Here is a 26,406-nt window from a genome sequence, read left to right on the forward strand (position 1 = left end):
GAGGTGTGTGTGTGTGTGCAGTCGGGCCATGCATCAGGGCTCCCACAGGCCTGGAGCCTCTCATTGATCGATCCAGCTCCCCCGCCTCATGTTCCCAGCCAACTTCAGTGATTGATTCCCAGTCAGAGCCCCGGAGATGGGAGGCCTGGCCTGGACTGACAAAGCCTCGGCCTCCCAGAGGGTGACCCGGAGGGGCCACAGGGAGGGGAGCCTATTTCCAGACTCGAGGAGATGTTTTGGGAGAAGTCTTCCCAGCGAGGAGGAAGCACAGAGGCTCGCATTCATCACGGGAGAAAATGAAGGCCACATCTGCTGGTGCTGCCTTGACCGCCGTGTGGGGAGCGAGATGGGGTCGTGCTGGAGAGTAGACATGCTGTAGGTGAAGGGGTTAAGAGGTACTGGGGTGGGGTTGGCGGGGGGCTAGAACATTACCTTAGCAAGCTAGTACACAATCTGTCATAGCTACACACACACACATTACCTCTGCAGGCATAAACACGTCGTGTTCCCATCCACGCTGAACATCGCCGCAGCTCCATCAGCGCGTCTCTCTCCACGTCACTTCACGGCGTTTGAGCAGAGGGAAAAAAATGATATGAAAATCAATTTTTTTCTAATTAACTTTGCACATTTCCAGCTGAGCTATCAGACGTGGGGACCTTGTGCGTCGTGCAGAGTCCGATAATGAAATCAATTAGGTTCAAATGGTTTCAGGTGACTTTTAATGAGTGTTTAATATCTGCCTGAGGAAGGAAGGTCAGGATATCTGTTTGTTGTTTGTGTTTGTGTTTTCTTGGGGGGGGGGCTTAAGTGATGGATCACCCGCAGGAGAAATATGGATGCTTCCACCCTGGGAGGACTGGGCAGTCCTCCAAAACAAACTGGCTGAATGTAAATCCTTGTTTTTAGTTGGGCAGCTCTTTAACTGCACCACAGGGATGACCTAGTTTCTGTCAACTTCCTTTTTTAGACGCTGTGGAATTGTTATCGCTATTAATTCCTTCGCGACGACGTTTTTGAGGCGCTACACCTGTGTGTCAGAAATCGACGAGGAAGCATCAGACAAGAACTCAATAATGTGAAGGGGGGACTTATTGTGGCCTTGCTTCACATGCTTTCATATTCATAATTTACGCTGCTCCCTCTCCTTCAGTGGCCAGCTTCCCAGCCTGTAGGAGCTCGTTAAGCTTTGCCTTACAGGGAAGACTAATGGATGGCAAAGAAGGCCCCCTCAGGACCCTTTAGCATCGTTTCTGTCGGTCCGCTCGCTTAGTATTCGCTTATGTATTTTCACCCTACTCTGAGCACAATATCATGAATAACCATTGCTAATTCATAAACACACTTTGTGATACGGGGCCTCGTTCATAATTATCCGAGCTGCAGAAAAGCAGTTTCTCTCCAGCAGCATTCCATTAAAAAGGTGGTGATTTCCTTGAATAAGGGGGATTCTGGCCTGCATATTTAATGCCAGCATTTCCTTTGGGCACCGGGAGACGTGGGAAGCAAAAGGGCAGCACATTTACTCTAATAGCCAGGTCCTTTTTGAGAGGGGGGCGGATAGAGTTATTGTTATTTTGCTCCCTCCTGCCCATTTTTCCTCTCTTTCATTCGGTCGTGTCACAGCAGCTCTCCGTGGGGTTCTGCAGCCCGGCGAAGTTAGAGGAGCGCATTCCTCTCGTTCCACTGTGGCCCTGAGATGAAATGGGCTTTTTCAGCAGCCCTCCTCCTTCCCGGGGTCGCGCCAGGCACTGGCCAAAGACGTCAGTCCCGCCTGGCGATGAGAAAAGACTGGAAATATAGCAGACCTCCTACTAATGCGAAAATAGGCAAGCAGCCCTGTTGGAGGTGCTCTTTCCTGAAAGCATTTGCATTGGGTCCAAAGCAGTAGCTGTACATGTACTTACCTCGAGGCTTTTCAGTGCACTCTGTGCCCGGTGAGAAGCTTTTTTTAAGGTGGTACGATGCTGATTTGTAGCATTTGAGCTTGCAAGCTGATAAAAACATGCTCAACACGTGAGGAGAAAAGGAATCTTGACCTTTGACTTGTGCTCTCAGCATAGCTGGTTATGGGCTGGCTCGTTTTTATGGGCCGATGGGTTTTTTCGTTTTTTTTCCGTAACGGTATAAACACTGAAAGGTGGTGGATTGGCCAGATGCTGGGAGATGTGTAAAAATAACTCAGTTGTTTGGTGCTGGCTATTGTGGAGCTTCCACAGATTCAGTAACATTAGCAAGTGGTGGAGGCCAGCAGGTGCAACACGTTGGCGGGTGGATGACGGAAAGGCAGGAGGAGCAGAGACCTGAGGCGGTGAACTGAACTTCAGGTAAGAAGTTATGACCTGCAGTAGGCCTGCACAATAAATCGAAAATTTATTGTCATCGCGATATCAGCCTGCGCGATGGGCCCATCGCAAAAGACGACGTAAACTGCGATAATTGGGTACCTTAAAATGTTTACACACGTGCTTTAAAGAATTTACAAATCAAAGAAACCGCTTTATACATTTGACCAGTCGAATAGAGCCCTTCACGGCATTAACCAATCAAATGGATTAGAGGCCCGCCTCCTACGCAGGCGGGGAGCGAACAACGATGCAGCAACGAGTCAGAGTTGTAAAGGCTGAAAAATAGTACCTCGCTTATTTGGAGGTACTTTGGATTTGATAAAGACGACATTCTCCAAACACAGGTGCTCTGCAAAACTTGCTGAACACTCGTGGCAACCACCAGAGGAAACATGACTAATCTCCACCATCATCTTCAACACAACCACAGAGAGCTGTTTGAAGAGTTGAAATTTTTTTTTATGGGGGCAATGTTTCAATGTTAAAGTGCACTTTGTTGTTACACTGCTAATACAGCAGCTTTCATTAAATAAAACTGTTGCAGTAAAACGGAAATTATGTATTTGTTTGTTTGTTTTTTGCTATTTATTTTATTGCAAGTCATATCGTTATCGCAGTATTGATCACAGTTATCGCACATCGTAGGTTTTCCTAATATCGCGCAGCCCTACCCTTGCAGTCTGTCTGGGTCAGATATAAACCAAGTTTAGGTGGAGTTTATTTTCGTTATGCTGACTTTTTACAGTCAGTTACAATAACTCGTACTGCGTGCTAGCTAGCATGACGGAGTTTCTATACAGCTGGGCGGGTGCTATGATGTTACTGATGTTGAACTTGTTTTATCTTATTTTATTTATAAGGTTAGTTATTAGAGTTTCCAACCGTCCCGTCTCGTATTCAGAGAAAATATTACGCGTTTCGTTTTGAGGTGAAAAGGAACAGTTTGTCCCGGACTTCAGCTACAATGAAAAAGACAAAGCTGGAGTTATTCTGTCTTTGCTGCACAGTTGCCTCTTCTTCTCTCATTCTCTCACCCTCCCTCTCCTGTTGCTACTTCAATCATGAAACTGATCAATGATCAGCTGATCGGCTTTTCTCTCGTTTGTTTATCACTTTGCGCCAGAAAGAAGAAACCGGCGGATGTCGCGGTAAACAACAGCAGCACGTTTGATCAGCTGATGTTAGAATTTATTTAATATTACTTTCTAGTATCAGCTGATGTTTGCTGGAGCCACAGCTGTAAAGCTGCTGATCATGATGTCGGTTTGGTTATCTGGTGAGAGGGAAACATGAAGATGAAACCAGGAGATGTCCTTACTGAATCATCAGAGCTGAACAGGTGATGGAGAAACAGGTTTACCTTTTAGGTGACATGAATGACTTGAAGTTATGAACTGTTTCTGAGAGACAAATAACACCAGGATCCTTTTCTTTGTAGCTGACAGCTGGTAACTGTGCAGGGTGCGGATCTAGCAAAGTGTTGCCCGGGGGCCAGGTAGGGCATTAACAGGGAAAGGGGGGCACAAAGAAATACTTTCTTATTCTCATTTAAAATGTCTCGCTTTTAATAAATAATTATCCGAGTCTTACAACAAACGATTGATGCATATATACCATCAGAACAGTGAGCATCACTGTCACATCAGCGTTTGTTTTCATTCAAAGGCTTTATGATTTTTCCTATAATGGCGGCCGGTCTCTAGTCAAAACGCCCGGGACTATTTCGTGTCCCAGTCTGGCCCTGGCTCTCAGCAGAACCCGCCCGTGTTCGCGTCTTTTTTCTCCTCGTTATGCAGTGAAAACCTGAATGATTCAGTCTGGGAAAACTGCACACTGGCAGCAGACGCGGCTGGCAAATTTGCAGCGTGTGTTCTTTCACACATGCTTCCTTGACTGTTTGCAGACGATGGCATTTTATTTGTTTTCCTTCTGTAATGGCGTGTCGCTGGCATGTCGGCCGCGTCTCGTTTTGTCATTGAGGCTTTCTCTGTTTTCTTTCTCTCACCGCCGCTTCTTCAGCTCCCAGTCTCAGCAAAGGAAAAGGGCTCCGGCGACCCCGCGACCCCAATCTCACTTGAGACAGATGAAGCAGCCGCTCGCCTCCTCCTCCTCCTCCTCCCTTTCCTCTCTTCTCTTCTCCTCCATTCCCCTCCTCCCCCTTCTGTTAATGACGTCTTTGTGCCGGCCGTGACAAACACAACACTCTGCAACTTTTCCCGAAGCACGCGGGAGGGGGTGGGTTTGTTTTGAGCGCTCTAACGCGTGCGTGCGAGCGCGTGCGTGTGCGTGGTGTAAATATTGGTGTCAATCGTGGAGGGCGCACCGATCGCCGGCTCCGAGGAGAGAGAGCTATTATGCGCGCTGCCCCAAACACAAAAGCCCGCCGGTCGGCCTCATAACAACAACCTCTTATCTGGCTTCTCTTTGTCTGCTTTTCTTCCTCGACTCACGGCACCGTTGGGAAACATCCGCCGTGCGTGTATACGTTTCCCTCGCCTCCTCTACGGCTGTCGCGCCCTGCACCTCTCTCTCCTCAGACAATTTCATGCCTCTCATCGCTAGCCAGCCTTCACGCCTAGCTGCCTGTGCCGTACAGGCATATTGGGCTGAGGAAACGCAATTTGGCTCTACCTAGCTCCCCGCGGACCAGTACTGCTCTTCACACTGTCATTCGTTATGAGACTTTTTACTAACAAGGCGTGCGTGCTGAGATGCAGGATGAGATTGTGTTTCAGGACATAATTCAGTGAATTTCTAAGCGATGCGACACACACACGGGAATGCCAACGCGCACGCCGCTCAGCCGCAGTTCTGCTTTCAGGATGAGATGAATTGATAAGAAAGAAATGTCAAGGCTAAGTGTGGCGTTTTGTTGTCGGTGTTTCCTTCGATCTGGCATCGAAACGAGGCGATAAACTGATATTAAAGGCTGATGTGCTCCTCGTGGAGCCCGGGCAGGGAGGAGTTAACGGCGTGCTGCTCCTCTCCTCTCCGCTTGATGACATCAGTATTGTCTCTGCATCCATGAAATTAATTTTTCTAATCTTAGTCAGCAGGAGCGGGGGAATTTGCACACATTAATATGGAACTCGATCTGCACTCGCCCACTGCTGCAGTCTCTCTTCTTGTCTTTCCGCCTCCATCTTTTCTTTTTCCACCCTTTCCATTTTATTTTCTGTGTGCAGCAGTAGGCCCAAAGCGCGCTGGGTTTCAAGCCTGAAATGCGGAGCTTTGTTCTGGAGGCCTGGGCAACGCCGGGCCCCGCAGTGTAATAGGAGCTGGAGAGCGCTCTGCTGCACGGTGCAAATAAATAACATAAAAGACGAGGCTGATTGTCCCAGCAGACCAACCGGCTCTGGCTGCAGCGCGTTGATTCTCCGGAGGCCGGCGCGGCGCAGAGGATAAAGAGGATCCGTTGACAATAATTATCCTTATTTGTTTCTCCTCACAAATACACACAGGCTAAAACGCTTTCATTACGCAGGAATTAAAGCTGCTGCTCTGCACAAGTCCTCCCAACACAAACAGACGATAATCAATGATTTTCATACAGGTGCAATTTTTTTACAGTTTTCACATGGCACTGATTTTCCAGCCAAATAGGCCTTTACCCCGACAGCACACACTGCAGCCCCCAGTGCACTGGGCCTGAAATGAAACGCTCCCATCCAACCTGCAGGAATGTGTTGCTCGAGAAAACGTTAAACCGCCAGGTGATACGAGGATCGTAATAGTTCAGCGAATTGCTCTTTGATGGTCAGATAATTTCACAAGTTGCTTTGTCTCAATAAAGCAGCTTGTAGACCATAAAGAACATCATACGAGGGAACACATTCTGCTCCACTGTTGCTTGGATGGAAACTGCCTTAGTGGAGATATTAGTGGAAACTCTGCAGCCCTGGAGGCGAGCGTCAGGAGCGTTCCTGCACCTGCTGAATAGGAAAGCGTATTTTTCCCTCTGTAGTTTGTTTTTCAGGTGAGGACGAGCCACGGCTGCGTGGACCTGTTCGGGCGTGCGTGCACATTCCCTCACCGCGGCGGATAAATGGGCCAGTTTTCCCCAATAATTCCTCCATTTGAAATGGGACTGGAATAATAACCGTTTACTAATATTGTTTTATGTTCGTTTGATCCCAGTGTGTGTCTCATAATCCACATATCCGAGGCTTTTGTGTCGAGCGTTTTGTCTCTTTCTGATTAACAACTTAGCACATTAAAGCAAGAAGGAGTAAAATCATTTTCGCAACATAAAAATGTTGTCGATTGAGCTCAGAAAAGCAATTTAGCAGGTTTCACCCCACAGTAATTTCACCCATGTTCTGTTTTAATGGCTTTGTTTTGCAAAATAAAAAAAAATAAATAAAAAAAACTAAAAAGCTCACGAGAGTCGCAGCGCTGGAGAGGAGTTCATAAATTGAATTTTAAATTTAGCAGTTGAATTACTATTGTCTCCCGTGCCGCCTCCCCCTCCTCCGTTGAATGGCATGCCCAGATGAACAAAAGTGAAAAACACATTTGAAGAAAATAAAAAACAATTTCTGTGTATTCCCTCTAGTTTTTTATCTGCTGTCCCTCCTGGCACAAACAAGATTCACTTCGTGTCATTTTCATAATTTTTTTCCTAAGTACAGTCATTTCTCTCCGGGAAGGGAAAAAAAATAACGTTTCAATTTGTCAGGAATGGTTGTCGTTTTTTGTGCCTGGTGGTGTGAGGGGAATCGTGGGCATATCTCTAGGAAAAGGCTGCAGTGGGCTGAAATCTCATTTAGTGGAACCTGTCATGAGAGCAGATTTGAGGCTCCGTTTGGGGAGGCGGAAAATACTCTTTCTTTTCTTTGCCCGTGGTAACGCCGTGCGTCGAAGGTGGACCGAGGTACCTGATATAATTTGATTGTGGCTGTTTTATTTAAGATCTCGCCCAAAGTGTGTGAGGAAGTTGGAGAGAGATGAGAGCGATGCAGTGAGAACACAAAGAGCCATCAGCAGAATCTGCCACTACGAGTCTGTGTGTGAGTCTGTGTGTGTCTGTGTGAGTCTGTGCTCCCAGCCCTGCTCACAGGGAGGCCTAACTCTTATGGAGACGTGTCGTCCTTATAACGAGGTGAGGAGGGCTCAGCCAGTAATCAGATTTTAATTTCACGTCTGATTTTTGGCCTCATGGGAAACAAAAATCAGGTAAAAAGAGAATTTTTTACTTAATTCTGGCTATAAAATGCAGACTCACTCCCCTTTTGGTTCACAAGCCAAGATGGCAGAAAGTGAAAGAGTTTGCAAGATCCGGCGAGTGGAAGTGGGTCTCCTGAGTCCACTGTCGCCCTGGCCTCTCTTCAAGGACCTGCAGTGGGCTTGCGAGGCAGGAATTAGACCCTAATCAGGACTAACGCCTGCACCCGTCATCATCACCTCTTTTACTATTTAAAAATACAAATAATTGTAAAAAGACACATTTTGAAGGTGCAGAGCTGCACAGTGTTTATGTCCACAGTTATGAGCAGATATGAAGGTGCAAACCAGCGCAGTGTCCTCTGAAGCCGTGGATTATGTGCACGTGTGTGTATAATCGAGTGTCCACTTCTCCGCTTCCAAAAACTCTGAGGTTATTTTCCGTCCTCAGTACCTTTGTAAGTGCAGCATTTAATGTTTTTTGTACGCGGCGTGTGGGGGATTTATTTGTGTTGCGCTCAGCGTTTTTGGCAAACCGAGGACCTCTTGAGCTGGATTGGTGAACTGGATGGAGTTGGGGAGGGTGTGTGTGTGTGTCCCATATCACGGGTGGCACAGTGCCCTGGATTTTTCAGAAACTCGAGGACGTTTCATCGCTTAGTGCTGTCTGTGTGCTGTGGGTGTGCAAACATTCGAGCGGGTCATGCGCTGCCGTCCGCTCCATTATTTGAAACATATGACCGGCATCAGTTTGAGCATATCAACAAAATACTCGCAACAAATCTCCCCTTTGATGTTCAACTGGTTTAACTCTGTATATTACTGCGCTGATGCACTTAGAGCTAACTCTGCTTTGGCTGTATTGTAGTATTCTGAGCAGCTCACTCAGTCATGCTCTTTATTGTCTCTTTGAGCAATAAGAAGAAAAAGCATACAATACGATGAGTCAAACTTTTCTCTGAAAACGCTCCGTCTGTCAGTAAAAAAAAAGATTTTTCTATCAGAAACATCTTAAAACTTGTTCTCCTCACAATGGTTCATAACTTTAATTCTTCCCTAATGTTCTTCAGTTTAATGCTGGCAATCATTTTGTCAGATTAGATGTCGCGTTTCCTCTTCTGCTTAAATGTTTCATTGTCGATCCTTTCTGCTGGTGCACTCGGTGACTTCCTCCTCCCTCACACGGGGGATGATTCACTTCGTTTTTTCATGCACGGAGGAAGAAAAGCAAAGGGCAGCGAGTGTCTGCAGTTCATTATTATACTGTTACAAATCCGGCGATGCAGACCTTTGCAGGAAAGCCCCCTCTCCTCACACACCTGCTGTGAAATAACTTTAAGAGCGCTAACTTTCTCGCTCCCTCTTTCCCCGCCCACACACAGTTTTATCACCCTCTCTCTCTCCCCTCCAAACTATTCCACGTGCACGCCTCAGTAGGCGCGAACGCTTTAACGCTGGACCGCCATAACTGTCCACGTAACCTGCTGAATAAAGTGCTCCCATCCCCTGACATGTCTTCTTGATATTAGCCTGGCAATATGAGGCAGCGGCAATTTCTCCTCCGCTCTAGACGAGGTGATATTGAGTTGGGGAGAAGGGAGGGAACTGAGGAGGGAGCTGGTGGTGGAAGAGAAAGAAGAGGCGGTGCGGGGGGGGTCGGTGGCGGTTAGTTGGAAATGAGAGAGGAGAAGTGAAAGTGTGTGTGTGTGTGTGTGTGTGTGTGTGTGTGTGTGTGTGTGAGAGAGAGAGAGAGACACAGTAGGAACAAAGTGTCATAAATCACTCATGATCCTACGCGGCGCAGACAAAAGAGAAGAAGAGGGAAGATAGAAGAAGTCTGCATTATCTGCCCAGCAGACAGACAAACACGCCGCTGCGGGTGACGGATTAGCATTAGCCTGATGCACTGTACCGGAATTTTCCAATGGCTCACTGGGACCCCAAACAACCCGTAAAAGGGCTCTGAAGTACTTACAATGGAATAAATTACCCTTGACACATTCTCTGTCCTGGCTTTGGTTTTCCTCTGTGCTCGTACGGGAAGCGAGCTCTCCAGGTGTGGCTTTTGGAGAGCAGGTCCCGACTGCTTTGCTGCTCTGAATTCCCTCTGGGATTCGAGCTCGCGAGTTTGAAATGACCCGTCACAAAAGCTTGGATCCACGCCCCTGCACCCACAACCTTTACTTAAACTCGGAAGTACATAAACTCGACTGCAGTAATAGAATAACTATCGCTTTATCTGCCAGTTTGCTGTAAGCAGCCGTATAGCACGAGTCGTACGGTGGTTATTGGCACCGCGGGGCTCTGGTTGCAGGAATGCGGCCATAGGTTTTTATTGCCGTTGCCTCCTGTTGCTTTAAACAACATTTACAACACTTGTAAAAGCCTCAGAGACATTAAAACAAAGATACGAGCTTTTAGGTTTTAATTAAATCATTTTATTTTGGCTCTTTTCCAGCAGAGTTTTGCTCCAAATAGCTATTCAATACACATCTTTGCTTATTTAATTCCATTTGTTGTTCATTTATGATCTGTTGACATTAATTTAAAGCTTTCACTTGTTGTGCAATTATGAAATAAATCAGCGATGGCTGTGGTTTGGAGTGGTGCACTAAGTGGACTTCAGTTAGGGGTTCCAACTTGGCAGATAGCGGATGAATTAATTTGAACGCCTCTCGGGCAATTACAATGCACTGTCATGAATGAAGTATTAGCCAAAAACCAAATGCTGACTATGCATTAATAACCCCTCTTCTTCTCCCCTGCAGGTTTCCTCCATGGACTTCATGGCTATGAAGCGCTCGCAGCTGTACGGCATGGCCAACAATCCCTACTCCGCCCCGCAGCAGCCGGGGGCCGGACCTTATCCCCCCAGCCAGCCCTACGCATCGCCTCCCCCGCATCGATACCCGATGAGCCTACAGGGGAGGGGTCAAATGGGCATGGGTGGGATGCAGTATCCTCAGCAGCAGGTACGCAAACAAACCGGAGCACTGCATCTTTGCACCCGCGTTCGTCCTCCGGCGTGCATCGCGGATAGGTCGGCCCTCTCTGCAGTGCCGTTCCAGATATCGCAGCTGCCTTTATAAGCGATATTGCAATGGGACATTTGCTTCTCGCACGAACATTATCCAACGATTTCCCCCTGAAGGCTTGGCATGTTCAATTTGAGACGCAGCCTAAAATACCAGGCAGCGCATCTCACACCCTGGCATGTGGTGGTGTCACTCCTGTTCATCACTCAGTTCCCGTTAGACTCCCACTGGAGCGAGATGGGTTTGATGCTGTGTGTGTGAGCGTGTGCGTGCAAGCCAGTTCTTTCTTAATGCTTGTTTGATGGTGCATTTGTGCACTTTGTTGTGCATCTCTATTTTTTTTTGGAGGCATGTACGTGTGTGTGTGTGTGTGTGTGTGTGTGGAATGCTCTCTGTGTAGTAAACAGACGCAGCGCGGTCGGCCCACGTCACAGTCTCTGTGCAGCACAATAGGTCTGTGTTGGAGACAATAGTGCTTCTGTCTGCTTTATTGAGTCTTAAGTAAATCCCATTTGGACTGGTATGGTGTGTGTGTGTGTATTAATCTGCGTCCCTTTTATCTTTGCGTTTGTGTGAATGATACGTCTGTGCCACAGTTTTGGCAGAAAGTGAACTTCTTCAGTGCGTGTGTGTGCGTGTGTGCAGATAGCAGTTTAAATTCACCAGTGTAGTTTGCAGTGAAGCAGCAGTGCCGAGCACCACAGCGAGAGAGGGGGGAGCACAGTGTTCCCTGCTGTCACTGCCGGCTATATTTAGTCTGCCTGGTCTGTTGGTCTGGACTTGAACACCTCTCACTGGGCGAGCGAGCTTCCACACATAGCAAGAGAGTATAAAAAGAGAGAGAGAGAGAAGGGGAGAAACACATATTGACTAACAGGCAGACTTCCTGTATTGTCTAAAAATATTGTGCAATGTGCGTACAGGCAGCAGCAGAGGAGATGGTCCTGCACACACACGTTCACACACATTCTCCGACCGATCTTTCCTATTATGCAATGAAAATGTGTCATTTGAAAACATTAAAAATGTCTGTTTACTGTTGATCCACTCAGGTTGTGGGAGCTGCTCTCATTTGTCTAAATCCAGAGAAAGGCGGTCAGGGGTAATAAATTCTGATAAAACGATACATCGAGGCATCGATTTATATCTTTTTTATTGTGTTTTGGGAGCTCTTGCACTGAGGTGGTGCTGTCCTGGGAGAGACTTGGTCTCATCGAGGCCCGGGAGGAGTTTTGTAGCATGAAATGCAAACAGCTATGAGGGAGCGGGGGTGTGATGCCAATGTGTAATAACATACAGCCAATGACACACAGAAAAATACATCCCCGGTTGTGTTTTGTGATGAAATCCTCTGCTGGATTACATATGGGAGGCTGTGGTTGGGGTAGCAATCACTGCCTAGCATTATGGAATGTAATTAGTTCAAATAGAATTAGTTGTTCGCTCTGGCTATAGCCATGGGAACTGTGCTTCTAAAGTTTCTAATTATCTGGCTCTGGCTTTAAAAGCAGCACCGCTGCATTGCCTATCTGCTGCTGGTGAAATCTAGCTCACAGTAATGAGTTTGGAGGAGGAGGTTTAATTCCACACTCTCAGTTGAGCGTAATGAGCCTCACCTACAGAAAGGCGGTCAGGGGTTTGATCAGGGAGGAGCAGGGAGGGGTAAAAAAATGTGTACTGGAACATATACAGTGAATCTGTTCCTGAAGCGAGTGGTAATTAAAAATCAAAAGATGCGTGAATTGCACTGATGATGGACGTGATTGCATCTCTCAGCACGCCCTCTTTCCTAACCTCGGGATCAGCTGCAAACAGCAGTCCTGACTACAGCTGCGTCAGCGAGGGGGATTGTGGGTGATGTAAGACGTAGCGCACACAATCCCCCATGATGCATCGCACTTCGGGGCTGAGACCTCGGCTTGTCACAGCCAAGCATGCTGGGTTGTTGCCAGGCAACGTGACGTCAACAAAGATCTGCGTTGGTCTATCTCTGTGATTTCCCTGGGACTTGAGCGACTGTGTGTGTGTGTGTGTCTGTGTGTGTGTGTCGGGGGTTTTAACAGCAGACTAAAAGGTCTTCTTTGACTTTCTTTCATTATTATGATTAAACTCTGCAAAAGAATTAAGCCCCATTCGTCTTAAATATGAACTCCACAGTAATATGTATATTTCATCCTCTGCAGTTATTGGATATGTGTAAGGGCTCACCTCTATCCTTTGCGTAAGGCTCATGTAATTAACCATTTTGTCATAATTTGACACATAATGGTTTGATTACTGGTGATGTTACTGGAATCTAATCTGTGGTACTCGCAGCGTGAAAGCACAGGTCGCTCTTGGACAGTTCAAATCCCCCCATCTTCCCCCAAATTCATTAATTCACATGTCAATGAGTGAAAACAGTGTCCTCCTGTGCACGGTTAGATTTCCACTAATTACGGCGATAATTTTGTTTCATCGTAGTTTTCTTTTTCTGACAAAAACAATCAATGCTTGAATAAAAACTAACGCACGAGGACAAAAACCGTAATGAAATTTATTGACACTGAATAAAAACGAGATGAAAACGTTTTACAGAGACGAGCTCCAATCACATCTAATGAAGCTGTGCAGAGGGCGGGATGAATTTGGAAGTGATCCAATCAGAAGTAAGCTCCTGGTGTAGGAAGGTCGATGAGCACATTTGATGTTCCCCAGGAAACGCTTCCTGTTTCTCATGAAGACGCGTGTTGGGAAGAGAGGAGTTGATATGTTTGTAAACAAACTTTAGAATTTATTTTTTAGCTACTGAATCAACTTTAGTCTGCGATAATCTAATTATTATAAATCTAATAAATGTAAAAGAATTTAGAAGCCGAAATTATGACAAAAATGAAAAATTTGCTGTTAAAATTAAAGCTGATTAATAAGTCGGTGTTATTATTTCTGTTACTAGTAGTAATTTTGATACATATGTAACTATATGTTTATGTGTGTTTGCATTTGCTATACAGATGCAATTAAAAAGGTGTCATATTTGCACAGCGACATTTAAACACACTTACACCTACACGCTGCACACACACACACACACACATTAAAAGCTTATGTGGAGACAGAGGTGAGAAGCTAAAAGCATATACAAACCCTTCTCTGAACATTCATGTAAACATCTCGACTCATCTTTAATCTGTTTTTTCACTGATGGAAGGTTATCAGTGCAAACCCACTCGGTGCGTTTGGAGACGAGTCGGTGTTTCCGTGTGACCTCGATTACCTGTTCAGGCCACGAAGCCTGATGTCAGGAGTTACCTCCGTCTCGGATATGTGCAGGCATGCCGATGCAATTGTGCGTGCACGTACACACACCAGCACGTTGTTAACAATGCATTTCACCAATTAAATTCTCCTCTCGTGGCTTCCTTCCTTAATCCAGCCACGGGAGGTGCGCACAGACGCCAGTCTCGATGTTGATGTCTCAGAGAGAAGGAAAAAACATCCTCTCCACCCCGACGAGCCTCCAGCAAATAAGCCTAGAACTTGCATTAGGTGTAGTTAGTGTCATGCTGTGTCTGCATGCGTGTGAGACAGTTTGAGTGTGTTAGAGAGGCCGAGAGACGGAGCGCGCATGTAAAGCAGCGAAGGAGGTGTGTGTGGAGTGATGGGAGCCAGGACAAATATATCAGCAGAAGGAGGAAGTAGAAGAAGGGGGCGGGTGTCTTGGGGATGACAGGAAAAAAAATACGTCCGCTTGGTGGAAGTGGAATGAAGTCGAAACGAGGAAAGGAACGGAAAAAGAAAACTGTGCCGCCAATTCTAAGCGTAATTTCCTGTGATGTCAAAGTTGGCAGATGGAGAGGAAAAGGAATTTGAAGGAAACATTAGTGTTTGATGTGAAAAGAGGGGAGGGGTGATGTGGTGGGAGAACGAGCAGGAGAAAAAAATATCCTGGGAAATGAAAGAGAGTGAAAGAGAAGAAGGCAGGAGCGCGTGCGGGGGGTGAAAGTGTCAGCGGGTCAGGCAGAAACCATTACCAGTGCTGGCTGTTTGTTCCTTACACACTGGGCCAACTTAATAGAAGCCAAGCATTTAAAGTCAAGTGGAAATGTGGCTGACCCGCCACCTGTTCAGCACGCACACACCACAGCAGCTCCACACAAACAGTCTGTCTTTCAGGGCTTTTTATAGCTTTTATCACCGCGCTCACTTTGCAGAGATTATTTTTTGGGCCTCGTCTTTGCACAGTAATCATCAGAGGGAAGAAGGAGAACAATAATGCATCAGTGTTCTTTAAAAAGCTTGGCTGCATTTCTTTCATCTGGGCAACAGCTGTGCACATTCCTAAATATTAAGCAACATCCAGAGACGGCGCGTCTCCGCTTTAGTTCGCTTCATTTGTCACGTTTATACAACAGTGTGTCCTACAGCGCTTCTAAAAACAGCTGAAACCACAAAGCTAATGTGAAGCAACTGCATTTAATTTCATTTTATAAATACTTGTAGACATTCGAGCATTTATTGGAATTAAATCGCTGCACTGTAAACCCATAAAATAAAAAAAAAGCCTTCCTGCAGTATGAAGTCAACTCAGATATTTCCATTTAATACGACATATTTCTTCATTTGCATCCTCCATTTGATTAAGTTAATGTAAATGAGAAATAATTAAAACGCACACTGTTTTATGTTAAAGAAAGGCAGCATTTATTACTCTCTTTTTAAATTAAAAAATAAGAACTCCCACACTCTGCCAGCATGACTTTTATAAAAGTTCACATGGCTCTCTGTGCTCTCCTGTGTGTGCTACGATGACGGTCGTCAAATCTCATTTCACATACAGTTGAAATACAGCCCGATGAGTTTAACAGAACAAACACACATCGAGCTAATATGACACAATGTGTTATAATAATGACAACACACCCCAACAAGTGTTGGATGCAGCTCTTTACAAAGGTGCCTGCACACTCGCGCTGCAGGCCTGACTTCAGTTCACGTGCACGAAGGAGGAAAACGGGTGAAGAGTTTGCAGAGGATGTGAAGACTGTTTTTAATTTTACTGCTTAAAAGAGCCAACTGAGCACAGGCCAGAGGCGATTATCCACTGCTGCTAACGCATCAGGTCTTTGCAAGCGTCTGCAAACACAGCATGCTAAGACAAAGCTTTGTGTTCATACTGGATCGATCACGCGGCGTTCGAGTTCTCGTTAGGACGAGGGGTCCTGCGTGGGGCCTTCAGTTGTGGTACTGCAGCTTACTCCCACTGTCCGAGGACGCGCTCGTGGAGAGTGAGTGGTTGCTCGCCTCTCGGTGCCCCCCACCTCAGACCTGGATGGGCTCCAGCCCCCTGCGAGCCTGATGCATCCATTAAAATTAATGAGAAAATATTTATTTTCTATGTTTTGTCCCCAACGCTCACTCAAGCTTATGCTCATTTGTCTTCTATATACATTAATGTAACACAACGATTAATATTGCACAGAAGAGCAAACACTGTAATCATCTGTGAAAAGTGAAACCAACAGTAATAACTGCACGTTTACAGAATTACACTGCTGAACGGCATGCTGGGTAATGGCAGCTAGTCAAGTAGCTAGCCAGGTAGCATCCTCCATCACTCAGCAGTGATGAAGAACAAAATAATAATCTGTGAGCTGCAGATTTGGAGGTTTTATGGCTTTAAATGATTCATATGTTTTGTGATAACGTTGCCTCGCGCAGTGACATGCACAGATGACGCTGAAACATGTAAAGAGAGACGAAGACGTCTGAGCTACAGACTTTGGAAGAATAGCCCCGAGAAGACTTTAATTCAACGCAGGAAAAAGTGTCAGCATGAAGGCCGACTCTGATTTTATTTCAAGGCCTCAGAGTCGATTATTTATCGTTTGTTTCATGTTTTTTGGTTTAAACTACTCAATTTACTGAACTTATTCAGGTTTTCCTGCTTAATGTGAGGCGAGATGCTGGACTTGTCTGAGAAGTCAGAAATTCATTTCAACAACGAAACAATTTTTTTTCTGTTCAGGAAGCAAATAACTGTAATTTGTTATCTTAATCAAAAAATAATAAAGTGTTTTACTGTTTATTTGTGCTTTTTTTAAATACTCTATTATCATAATTCACAGACAACAACAATAATTATGTTTTAACATTAGAAATATCATTTAGATTAAAGAGCTTGGACATGCTGGGGATGAAACATTAGCAGAAACATGCAAAATATTTGTGGAATTTCCTGAACTGTTCATTTCAAGTGAAATCAGTTGAAGTTTCTGCAGCTTAGTTTATTTCTTTACTGTGAGTTTATTGACGTTCTTCACGTATCAAACTCACCTGTGTGTAATTAATCAAAGAAACGTCGGCAGCTTCTGTTTCAGGGTGGCTTTGTGCTCGCTTTCCAACTGCTGGAAACGGGAGGAAAATCCAGGATTGTCATTAATAACGCCTGTCCTCGTATGACAAGTCAGAATGTCTGCTGTGAAAACGACCTAACACAGATAATACTTTAAGCGATCCATTAGTGCCAGGGTGAAAAATGATTTTTCGGCTAATACATTCATACTTACACCCCCCGCTGTTTTAGTATTTTTGACTGAAAACATCTCAAACTGATGAAAGAGCTGAAGAACTGCAAGTTCTCACGTCGTGACGGGAATCTCAACTAGCAATTTATTAAGCGCGGACATGCTCAGAGGTCAGTCAGTTAAAGTGACGTGCACGTGGACAGCACAGGCGGTAACTGTGAGCCAAATACTCCACAGGTGTCACATCAGAGTTAGCCAGTCTGAACTGAAGGCAGAACTATCGTTGTAAGGACTCCATCCAGTCACTGTTTCCTTCTGTCTCCATGTAGAGGCACAGACAGAGGGGGAAGGAGCGAGTTCATCGGTTACCCTCAGCCCTCCGTATGTCTTTTGCTCTCCCTCCCCATGTTGCCGTCAAGTTCCACACAGACGCACTTTCTTTAACCAAAAGCTGCCGATGTCATTAACCGTTCACGTCCTGATGTGGAGAAGTCATCTGTCCGTGGCCTCACCGACGTCGAGAGAGAGGGCCACTCGGAAGCACTCAGGGGCCCCGCGTGTCTCTGGGGTTAATGCAGCCTGTGCTGCTGGCTCTGACGGATGGCTGGGAAGCCCCACTAAATCAGCCCCTCTGCCAGGAAAGATGGAGCGAGAGGAGGGGTGGGGTGCAAAGGGGACCACTCCAGCTTCATCACAGCCCTCCCTCTTTTGAAAAGCTCTTGAAACGTCGCAGGCTCCCCGCTAATGTCATCCACACATGACGCGCACTGTCTTTGTTCCAGCTCCTCCACCTTCAGACCAGCTCTCCACACCAACCCACGGGACCCCGAGCATTCTCACCTCACAATTAAAACAGGCATTAGGAGAGAGGGAGCGAGAAGGAAGGGGCGTAAAGAACAGAGCGAGCCGGATTGAAAGAACAGGAAGACAACGATATGGAAAGGCTGATTAATTAAGGGTTCCTCTCTGGCTACAGAACAGATGAAGTTTCGGGATCAATTAATTAGCAAGCTAGCCTACGCACGTCAATGGCTCTAATAGCCTGCTCTCATTTGTAACTTTTATTACCCCGCTGCTGTGGAGTGGCTCTCAGCCAATCAAATGCCGCGTGGAGCCCATGCTACATGGTCATTAACTGGAAGGGGGTGGGGGAAAACCCCTCCCATCCAGAGTGGTTTAAGTGATGTTATCAGTTATGTCACTGTAAAGCTTCTATATGCTCTGTAGCACAAGAAAGATGGACTTGTGTCTACGCTCAAACACATAGCAACATGTTTTATCCACAGTTATTAGTGTATTTATATTTGAGCCTGTGGATTATACTTTTTCACAAACGCAGCTGTCAGTTATTTCTCGCTGTTGCATTAGTCCTCCATCGCTCTTGCTCAAAGAGGTGAAGCAATGTTGGGATTTGATATTATTTTGTGCTGAACGCGGCGAGCGGGTGTAAAACGTCACAAACGGTGTGTTTTTGAAAGATCCGGGCTCGGCGCTCTGAGTCTGCGGCGCTCTATACGTGCCTGCTGATAAGATAAAAGAGCCGGGAGATGAAAGCGGAGCGAAACGGAGGGAGCGCGAAAGAGAGGGAAAAGAAAGGGGATGTTTTACGTCTTTGCCGAGTTACAGAGGGATTAGTGGCTGCTCTAATTGGCTCACGGAGAATTCATCTCAGTTTCCATCCAGATTAGATGGATTCTTACGCAGGTCAAGTCTGGCATCTCACTTTCTGGGCTTCATTTGTACTGCGGAGTGCGGAAGTGCTGAGATGTGACACGCCGTCAACATCTGAGACAGCACAGCATAATAACGCTGTTACCTGGATTCGGCTGCTGCTTTGTAACAGGAGCAGACGAAGATGGGGCCTGTTTGTACAGCCTGGATGTTAAACAAGCGAATAAACGTCCATCTAAGTTTGAATGTTTTCAAGAGAGACGCTTTTAAAAATATATTTACTTATGTAAACGGTCAGTTTACCTCCAAACAAACTCAAACTCTCGGCCTGCTCATCCATCTCATGCTTTTGCTGCCTTCACTTAAATAGGATGTAACCAGAGGGCACAAATTAGCAGCAGCATTTCCAGGAATCATAACCTGGTTAGCCCCAAAAAAGGAAGAGCTACAAAACTGGGATGGAGGAACTATTTTCTGTCTACATCCACCAAACAGAAATTACAGCTCAGCTCGGGGCCCCCACCAACACACACACAGACACACACCATCAAAAGAGGTCAGCATCATGGAAACCGCTAACCCAGCGGCCCCCAACCCCTGGGCCACAGACTGGTTTGGTCCCGGGCCGCGAGAGTTGAGGCTCAGGCGTGAAATGTATGGTTTTCAGGGGTTTTATCGGTTTTATCGTTAACTCTGTTTCCCTGGTGTGTTATGGATAAATCTTCTTTTTTTTGGTACCATTACCGGTTTTATTTTGTTGTATTTATCCGCGACACCTTAAAGGCCGGTCCGTGAAAATATTGTCGGACATAAACCGGTCCGTCTCACAAAAAAGGTTGGGGACCGCTGACTTAACTCGGCCAGCATTTCACTTGATCCCTGGATGAGGCTGCTCGAAACGTTTGGTCTCTGAACATTTTTTCTGCTCTTGGATCTCTATGATGTCATAGAGAGGGGATATCCCTAATATGGTAGTTGTAGGCACACAACTATGAAAGCCCGCAGAGTCCAAGAAGAGCAGAGCAGGTGTCCTGTATTTGTAGTCTTTACACATTTTAAATAACAAATCACGTAACGTGAACTATGGCAGCAGGGAGACGGCGGCGTGCCTACGAGTGCGTTAGCGTGGATCGACTTCAGCGACATAAGTTATTAAAGGCGCTGCGTGCTCGTCCTCTGAAGAGCCAATCCTTCCAAAAATGTCTACCTGCCCTTAACCCTTTAACCCCGTCATCATCGCGCCGCCAGTTCCTGATTGATCTGCGGCGCACAGAAGCGGCTCAGCCATCCATTGTGTCGCTGTCATTTAACAAGGCGGCGCCTCGTCGTGTCAGCATCCCAGAAAGACAGCCTCGCAGCAGGGGATGTAAAATACGAGTATAATCTCCTGAGCTCACGGTGACCGCTAATGGCGAAAAAGCGTTTTTCCCCCCCCAACTCAAAGCAACCCCTCCCCTTCCCCTCCACCTTCTCCTCGTTCAGATGTAATTGACATGACTCCTACACAAGTTCAAGCCTGTCATCACAGCAAGCGGTGAAAAATGAGCCGAGCCGGCGTGCGTCGGAATGATTGATCTGAAAGACGTTTCGGGGCTATTTTGCGCTCAGTTGTGATGTTTACATGTGTCGTGAGCCTTCTTTTCTTGGTAATTTCATGATGATTATTTTCTATCTGTCAGGACGGAGTCGAGTTTGAGTCTGAGCTGGTGTTATTTGGCGTTCCTTCTGAATTTCCAGTATAATCATTGAGAAATTCTGTGTCAAGACATCGCACCGATCTGTTTTTTATTTTGGGATAACTGGCTGCACCTCCCTCATTATCAGCACTTGAATCCTTTTCACTTCACCCGCTCTTCGCCCTCCTCCTCCTCCTCCCTCGCTTATTTAGGTCCATGTTTGACCCTCGCTGAATCACATTTGCTTTTTTCCTCACTGCCTCTTTCTCAATTTCCCCTCGCGTTTCTGTCTGTCTTGGCGTCAGATTGGGGTCAGGAGTTTAGTAGGTGAAAAACATTTGGAGCCGGTGGCGCAGGGCCCAGAGCCTCTCGCAAAAAAAAAGAAAAAATGAAATAAATAAACGGCTGTTCACACACACATTACGGAGAGCATTAACCTGGCCTGCTCTGCCTCTCCAAATGTCTCCATTACCACTCTGCCTAGAACAACAGAGCCACTGCTAGTCAGCCAGCAATAAAATGCCAGCGACGAGCGCTCCCTTTGTGCATGTTTTTTTTTTTCCCATCAATTGATGCGAGCAGAAACTGAGAATTAGAGAGAGGGAAAAATAAAGAGGGGCAGAGAGCAGCCTTCAGAAAAGGATCCAAGATGGAAATATAAAAAAGCTCGCCGTGCGTCTATCGGTTGATGGCTACACTGTCTGCTCGCGTTCTCTCGCCCGTCAGAGCGATGTGATGCTATCAGCGGGTCAAGAAGTCACACTCCTTCAAAAGACTGGCTTATGTTTTCATTTGGGAAGAGAAAAATCTTGCAGTATATGAAGTGCACTGTGCAGAAAAATGCCGGCGAATTCACGTGCCTTTCTTAAAATTAATTTATTTTTTGGATCTTTAATATTTGGCTCCAGATTTGCTGGCATGGGGGTGCTGCATATCCCTCCTCTCCCTCAGTTTTTTCTCCCTCGGCACCCGAGGAATGAGCTTAGGTGTCAAGGGCCTCCCAGTGTATGAGAAGGGGGAGGAGCCAAAGACAGAGATCAAAGAGAAGAATGGAGAGAGAGAGACGGAGAGCGGCGTCACCTTGGGGGGAGAGAGATAGGAGAGCGATGACGAGAGCCGTGATGCGTCCCCTCTCCTTCTCCCTTATGTTTAATCATGAGCCCGTTGGTGCTGATCCTCGCCTCCGACACTTTGCATTTCATTAAGGGACTCACCTTCGTTTGCAATTCACCGCTGGATGTGGTATTGACTCCGAGTGGCTGATCTTATCACCACACAAAGCTGGAGACACCGGTTGATTTGTTTTGGTCCGGAGTGGAATAATAAGCTCCTGACGGCTGCAGCCCGGTGCTGTTCTTTGCACGTCAGCCTTTTGCATTGCAGAGATGGCAGGAGGCGATATTCACGTCCTTGTGCCGCAGCAGAACGTGTGCACGGTTACGGCGCTTTAGACGTCGACGCATCTTGAAAATGAGAGAAAAAGTCAAATTCCCACAAAAGATCAGAGCCGAGTTTGAGTCGAAAGCATCAGCTGCACAACATGAAACAAAAGCATCTTTAGCTCGAGCCACAGGCGGCAACAAGCCGAGCGTTTCCAAAAGTGACGAGATAGAGTCAAACAATTAGGAAATGGTGATTTTTCCTAAAAATGTAGCGTTTTCTGGAGGATTTCAACAACAAATAACGGCCTCTGAATTCTAATTTGGCTTTGTGATTCTGTGTGAGCATTTAAATGATGTTGAAATGTTTTTATTTCCACGTTAGAGAAAGCAGTCCTGAGAGTTATCCTGATACCGCTGCACGTTTTCATTGTTTTGACTGACAGATCTGTCAGCACTGCCATTTCTCTCGTACCTTTTCCCCGCTGTGCTCCTCGCTGAAATTTCCTTTGATTATCTGCCATTAAGTTCGCTTTAAGACCTGCCGACCTGCTGGAGAATGTAAATATGGAAAAGGAAATATCCACTGTTTCATTTTGCGCTGTGTTTACAAATGTCATTATTGTAATGCAGCCAGCTTTTGCATAGTCACATTCAGTCTTTGAATGATGCTATGATTAACCAGCGTGACTATAATTCAGCTGTGAAAAGGCCGTCGATCGTTAGAAGGTGCCAGGCATGCAGATACACTGTAGCGACTCGGAGGTGTTACAGGAGGGATTTGGAGCTCCGTGGAGTCGTTAAAGAAGACTTTTGTCATTTAAAAAAGGAAAAACCACCGCTGGAAACGCAGTTACTGCAGTTTTCATGCGTTTTCGTAGCCGGTCAGCCGGCTCAGAGTTGCAGGGCGTCTGGAGTCGATCCCAGTCACTCACAGACACAGACCACCACTCACTGTCACACCTGTGGTCAGTTTAGAATCACCAGTTAAACGTACAGGCCTGTCTCTGGACTGTGGGAGTGCTCACTTCAACACCGTGCTGACCTAAAGTGTCTAAAGTAATTTAGTTTATATTTGTATTTCAGACCAAACTGGGAACATTTCCTCCATATTTTACTTTCATTTTCATTCATTTTATAACTTTGAATTTTTGCTCTTTTATTTCAGTTACCAAACAGTTTTTTTATTATTATAACACCTAGTTTTAGTTTATTTGGGTTAATGTTATTAACTCTGTCTGGGACCAACCTTGATCAGCAGCTTTCATTATAGGATTAGGTTATGGTCAAATCAGTTTTATTGATAAATGATGTCCTGATCGGATGATGTGAGGCTGGTGCTGTGATGCATGTATAGATCGGAGGCCTCAGAGGGACAGCAGCCTGTTTGGTGACTATTCAGAATATTTATGCTGAATCCACTTGATTTTTTTGTTGGTGGACACGATGCGTCATGCAGAGGAAATTAAGGAGTTTTTCATCACAGAATGAAAAAATTAAAATTGGAGGCTGATGATGAAACGGCGCCAAAAACAACATTAAATATTTGGAAAACTGTTTTTTTCTGTGGTATTTTTATAGTTAAACTAATGTGATAAAGCATTTTCATACACTGATAGCATACTGGTGATACTTCACGTTTGCTCTTTGGTCACTTTATGATGATAGCAGCGCCTCGTTGAGCTGCCGCCCTGTCCAGCCTGTTGACTTCTTGCTGCTGTGCATCACGTCCATCCTTAAAGCGTGCGCAGGCCTCGTATCCAGAGCTGTTCTTGTATCTGCTGTCTTGCTGCCCTTCCTCTCTCATACGGTTTTATCTTTATTGCTATTTTGCATTATCCCTATCCCTGCTCTCAGGCTCATCTTCCTTCCTGTGCTTTACTTTTTCTCTCCACATATCTGTGCGTCTGCATCGCTTTCTCTATCTGTCCCTCTCCGTCTTTATCACGTGAACCATCGCTTTATCTGTGGCTTTAAGTATGGCAGAGTGTAACACCCGTCCTCTATCTCCCCTCCGACTATCTATCCATCTCTGTCTCTAAACATCTTCCTTTGCCACTTTGTATCTGCTTTTTTTTCTTGTCGTTTCAGCCTCTGGTTCAGTCTTTTGTCAGCTCATCGAACTTCCCTCTTCTTGCAACACTTTTTAACTTTTCCATTTTAAGCAGCAGCTTCTTGGCCGACGAGCACAATGGCACGTGAATGTTAATGGCGAGCCTGTGATGTGCGGGCCTGTCAGGCCTGTCAGTGCGTGCGTATGAGTGCGTTTAGGGGTTGGGGTGGTGGCACCGCTTAGCGCTCTGGTTGGCTGAGTCCATCTGTCACTCAAAAATGGGCAACCTGTGGTCCCGGCCAGCAGCCACCCGTAGCGGCGCTTTGACAGTGTTATGAAAATTCCTGTCTATTGCTCATTGGCCCAATTGAATTACAAGCAGCGCCTTGTTCCGTGCAAGGTTTTTAAACGGCTGATTTAAGGCACATGCACATGTGCACGTACACACACACACACACACACACACACACACACACACACACACACACACACACACACACACACACACACACAGCCGCCTTGAATGAGGGTTAGCGCAGCTATTTATTCCCACCATTTGCAGAGCAGGAAGATATTGTCTGCCTTTTCATACGAGTCTTGTTTTGATAGATTTTTGATTGAGTTATTCTCAGTGTTTGCGCTCGTGTTTGTGTCTTTGTATCTTAATATGCCGCCAAGGCTTTTGTTTTCATCACACTGTTTCTGCAGTTTATGGTGAATTATTTGCTTCACAGGACGTCTATTCTGCGTCATTTCTCCCTACAGCACTTCACATCTGTTGTCATTTCATTACAGACATTTATTTGACACTGTGTGCCTGCCAAGACTCTGGATAAAGCACACTGTTATTTTGTCGGCTTCCACACACCTGAGTGGAGGGAAAAGGCAGAAAATGGTCTTATTTTCTACTTCCAGCAGTTATTTTTATTGTTGTAACCGGCAGCACAGCGAGTCTGTTTATCACCGAGCATATTCTCAGTCAAAGAGAATCAGGTTTCAGACAGCTGGTGTGTACTCAGCAGGTACAGTACATTCATACAGTCGAGCCCAGCAATCAAACAGAAGCTGCATTTGAATGACTCTCTCTTCCCTCCCAAAGCCACAGTGACAGGTTGCTACTTGTTAGACCTCCAGTCAGCCTGCTGCCTCTGTGTACTCATTTGACTGACTGTCGGCATTTCTGCCTCCTTCTCGTTTGGCTCTTCTGCTGCCTTCCCCGACTGTCTGTGTACCTGCTTGTGTTTTTGGCAGCAGCTATTCTCAAATGTTCATTTAACTACAGAAAATCTGTTTTTCAGAATAACCACCTTTGATGGCCCCATCTTATCTTAATGACCTTGTAGTACCATGTCACCCTATTAGAGCACTTCGCTCTCACACAGGCCTACTTGTTGTTCCTAGAGTATTTAAAAGTAGAATGGGAGGCAGAGCCTTCAGTTTTCAGGCCCCTCTTCTGTGGAACCAGCTTCCAGTTTGGATTCAGGAGACAGACACTATCTCTACTTTTAAGATTAGGCTTCAAACTTTCCTTTTTGCTAAAGCATATAGTTAGGGCTGGACCAGGTGACCCTGAATCCTCCCTTAGTTATGCTGCAATAGGTGTAGGCTGCCGGGGATTCCCATGATGCATTGCGTGTCTTCATTCAGTATGTATTTGTATACCTCTCTGCACTGAATAATACTTGTTATTTTGTCTTTATCCTGTCTTCCTTCTCACCCCAACCAATCACAGCAGATGGCCCCGCCCCTCCCTGAGCCTGGTTCTGTTGGAGGTTTCTTCCTGTTAAAAGGGAGTTTTTCCTTCCCACTGTCACCAAAGTGCTTGTTCATAGGGGTCATATGACTGTCGGGTGTTTCTCTGTGTTTTTATTGTAGGGTCTACTTTACAGTATAAAGCACCTTCAGGTGACTGTTGTTGTGATTTGGCGCTGTATAAATAAAATTGAATTGATGGCGCTATAAACTCCTTGGCTGTACATTTAAACAGTGGGCTGATGTAGGAGCGGCCCATGCAGACGGCAGTGCTGCTGGTTAATGGGCGATCAGCTGGGAGAGCGGTGTTGTTGAAAGTAGCACATATTCTGCATTCGGTGATGAAAGAGGATGAAGAAACTCAGCCACAGCCATCCATTCACAGCAATTAAAGCCTCTTACACTTCCTGTCAATGAAAGTCCACTGCTCGCTTTGCTAATGCTTGTGATACGATGATGATGATGTTGAATGAAGCACTTCTTGTGGAGTCTAATTCAGCCTTAATTCCTCTACAGACTGTCCAAGTGGCTCGCTGTGGACAGAGTGTGTGTTTCTGTGAACCACATGATACGTATCTGAAAAACATTTGTGTTAGTATTGATGTTAGCGACGTGCTTACAAAGGCTGCCTTAATAACTGTCACACTGTCCCAAATATTTCCAACATTGTTCAAACCTGTAAAATCTGCCACTTGTGTCGATGTGTTTCATCGATGAATCGATTGGTATCATTTCTCACACATGAATGTACGTTTGATTATTCTGATCAGGATCGCAGGGACACCATACAGCTGACCTGAGCACATATATAACACATTATTAA

At 45.8% G+C, this 26,406-nt stretch overlaps 1 protein-coding gene and 1 long non-coding RNA gene across 6 annotated transcripts in view; one reads left to right on the forward strand and one right to left on the reverse strand.

Annotated features, from left to right (window-relative positions):
* Nucleotides 1-26,406, forward strand: part of LOC120744492 (AT-rich interactive domain-containing protein 1B-like) — a 156,108-nt gene that overhangs the window by 13,566 nt on the left and 116,136 nt on the right. For 4 of the 5 annotated variants that reach the window (XM_040048934.1, XM_040048935.1, XM_040048937.1 and 1 more), the window contains exon 2: nucleotides 10,280-10,483. In XM_040048934.1, the coding sequence (XP_039904868.1) occupies nucleotides 10,280-10,483 (204 nt within the window). Of the gene's footprint in view, nucleotides 1-9,477; nucleotides 9,568-10,279; nucleotides 10,484-26,406 lie in introns of those variants that run through there. The other variant, XM_040048938.1, reaches the window with a different exon arrangement.
* On the reverse strand, nucleotides 20,961-22,772 carry LOC120744495. Its single transcript, XR_005698375.1, has 2 exons — nucleotides 21,614-22,772; nucleotides 20,961-21,479 (listed from the first exon to the last, which is right to left on the reverse strand). It is a non-coding gene; the product is annotated as an uncharacterized LOC120744495 (long non-coding RNA).

This window comes from Simochromis diagramma, unplaced genomic scaffold, assembly GCF_900408965.1.
Source record: "Simochromis diagramma unplaced genomic scaffold, fSimDia1.1 OVJJ01000305.1, whole genome shotgun sequence".
Classification (NCBI taxonomy): Eukaryota; Metazoa; Chordata; class Actinopteri; order Cichliformes; family Cichlidae; genus Simochromis; species Simochromis diagramma.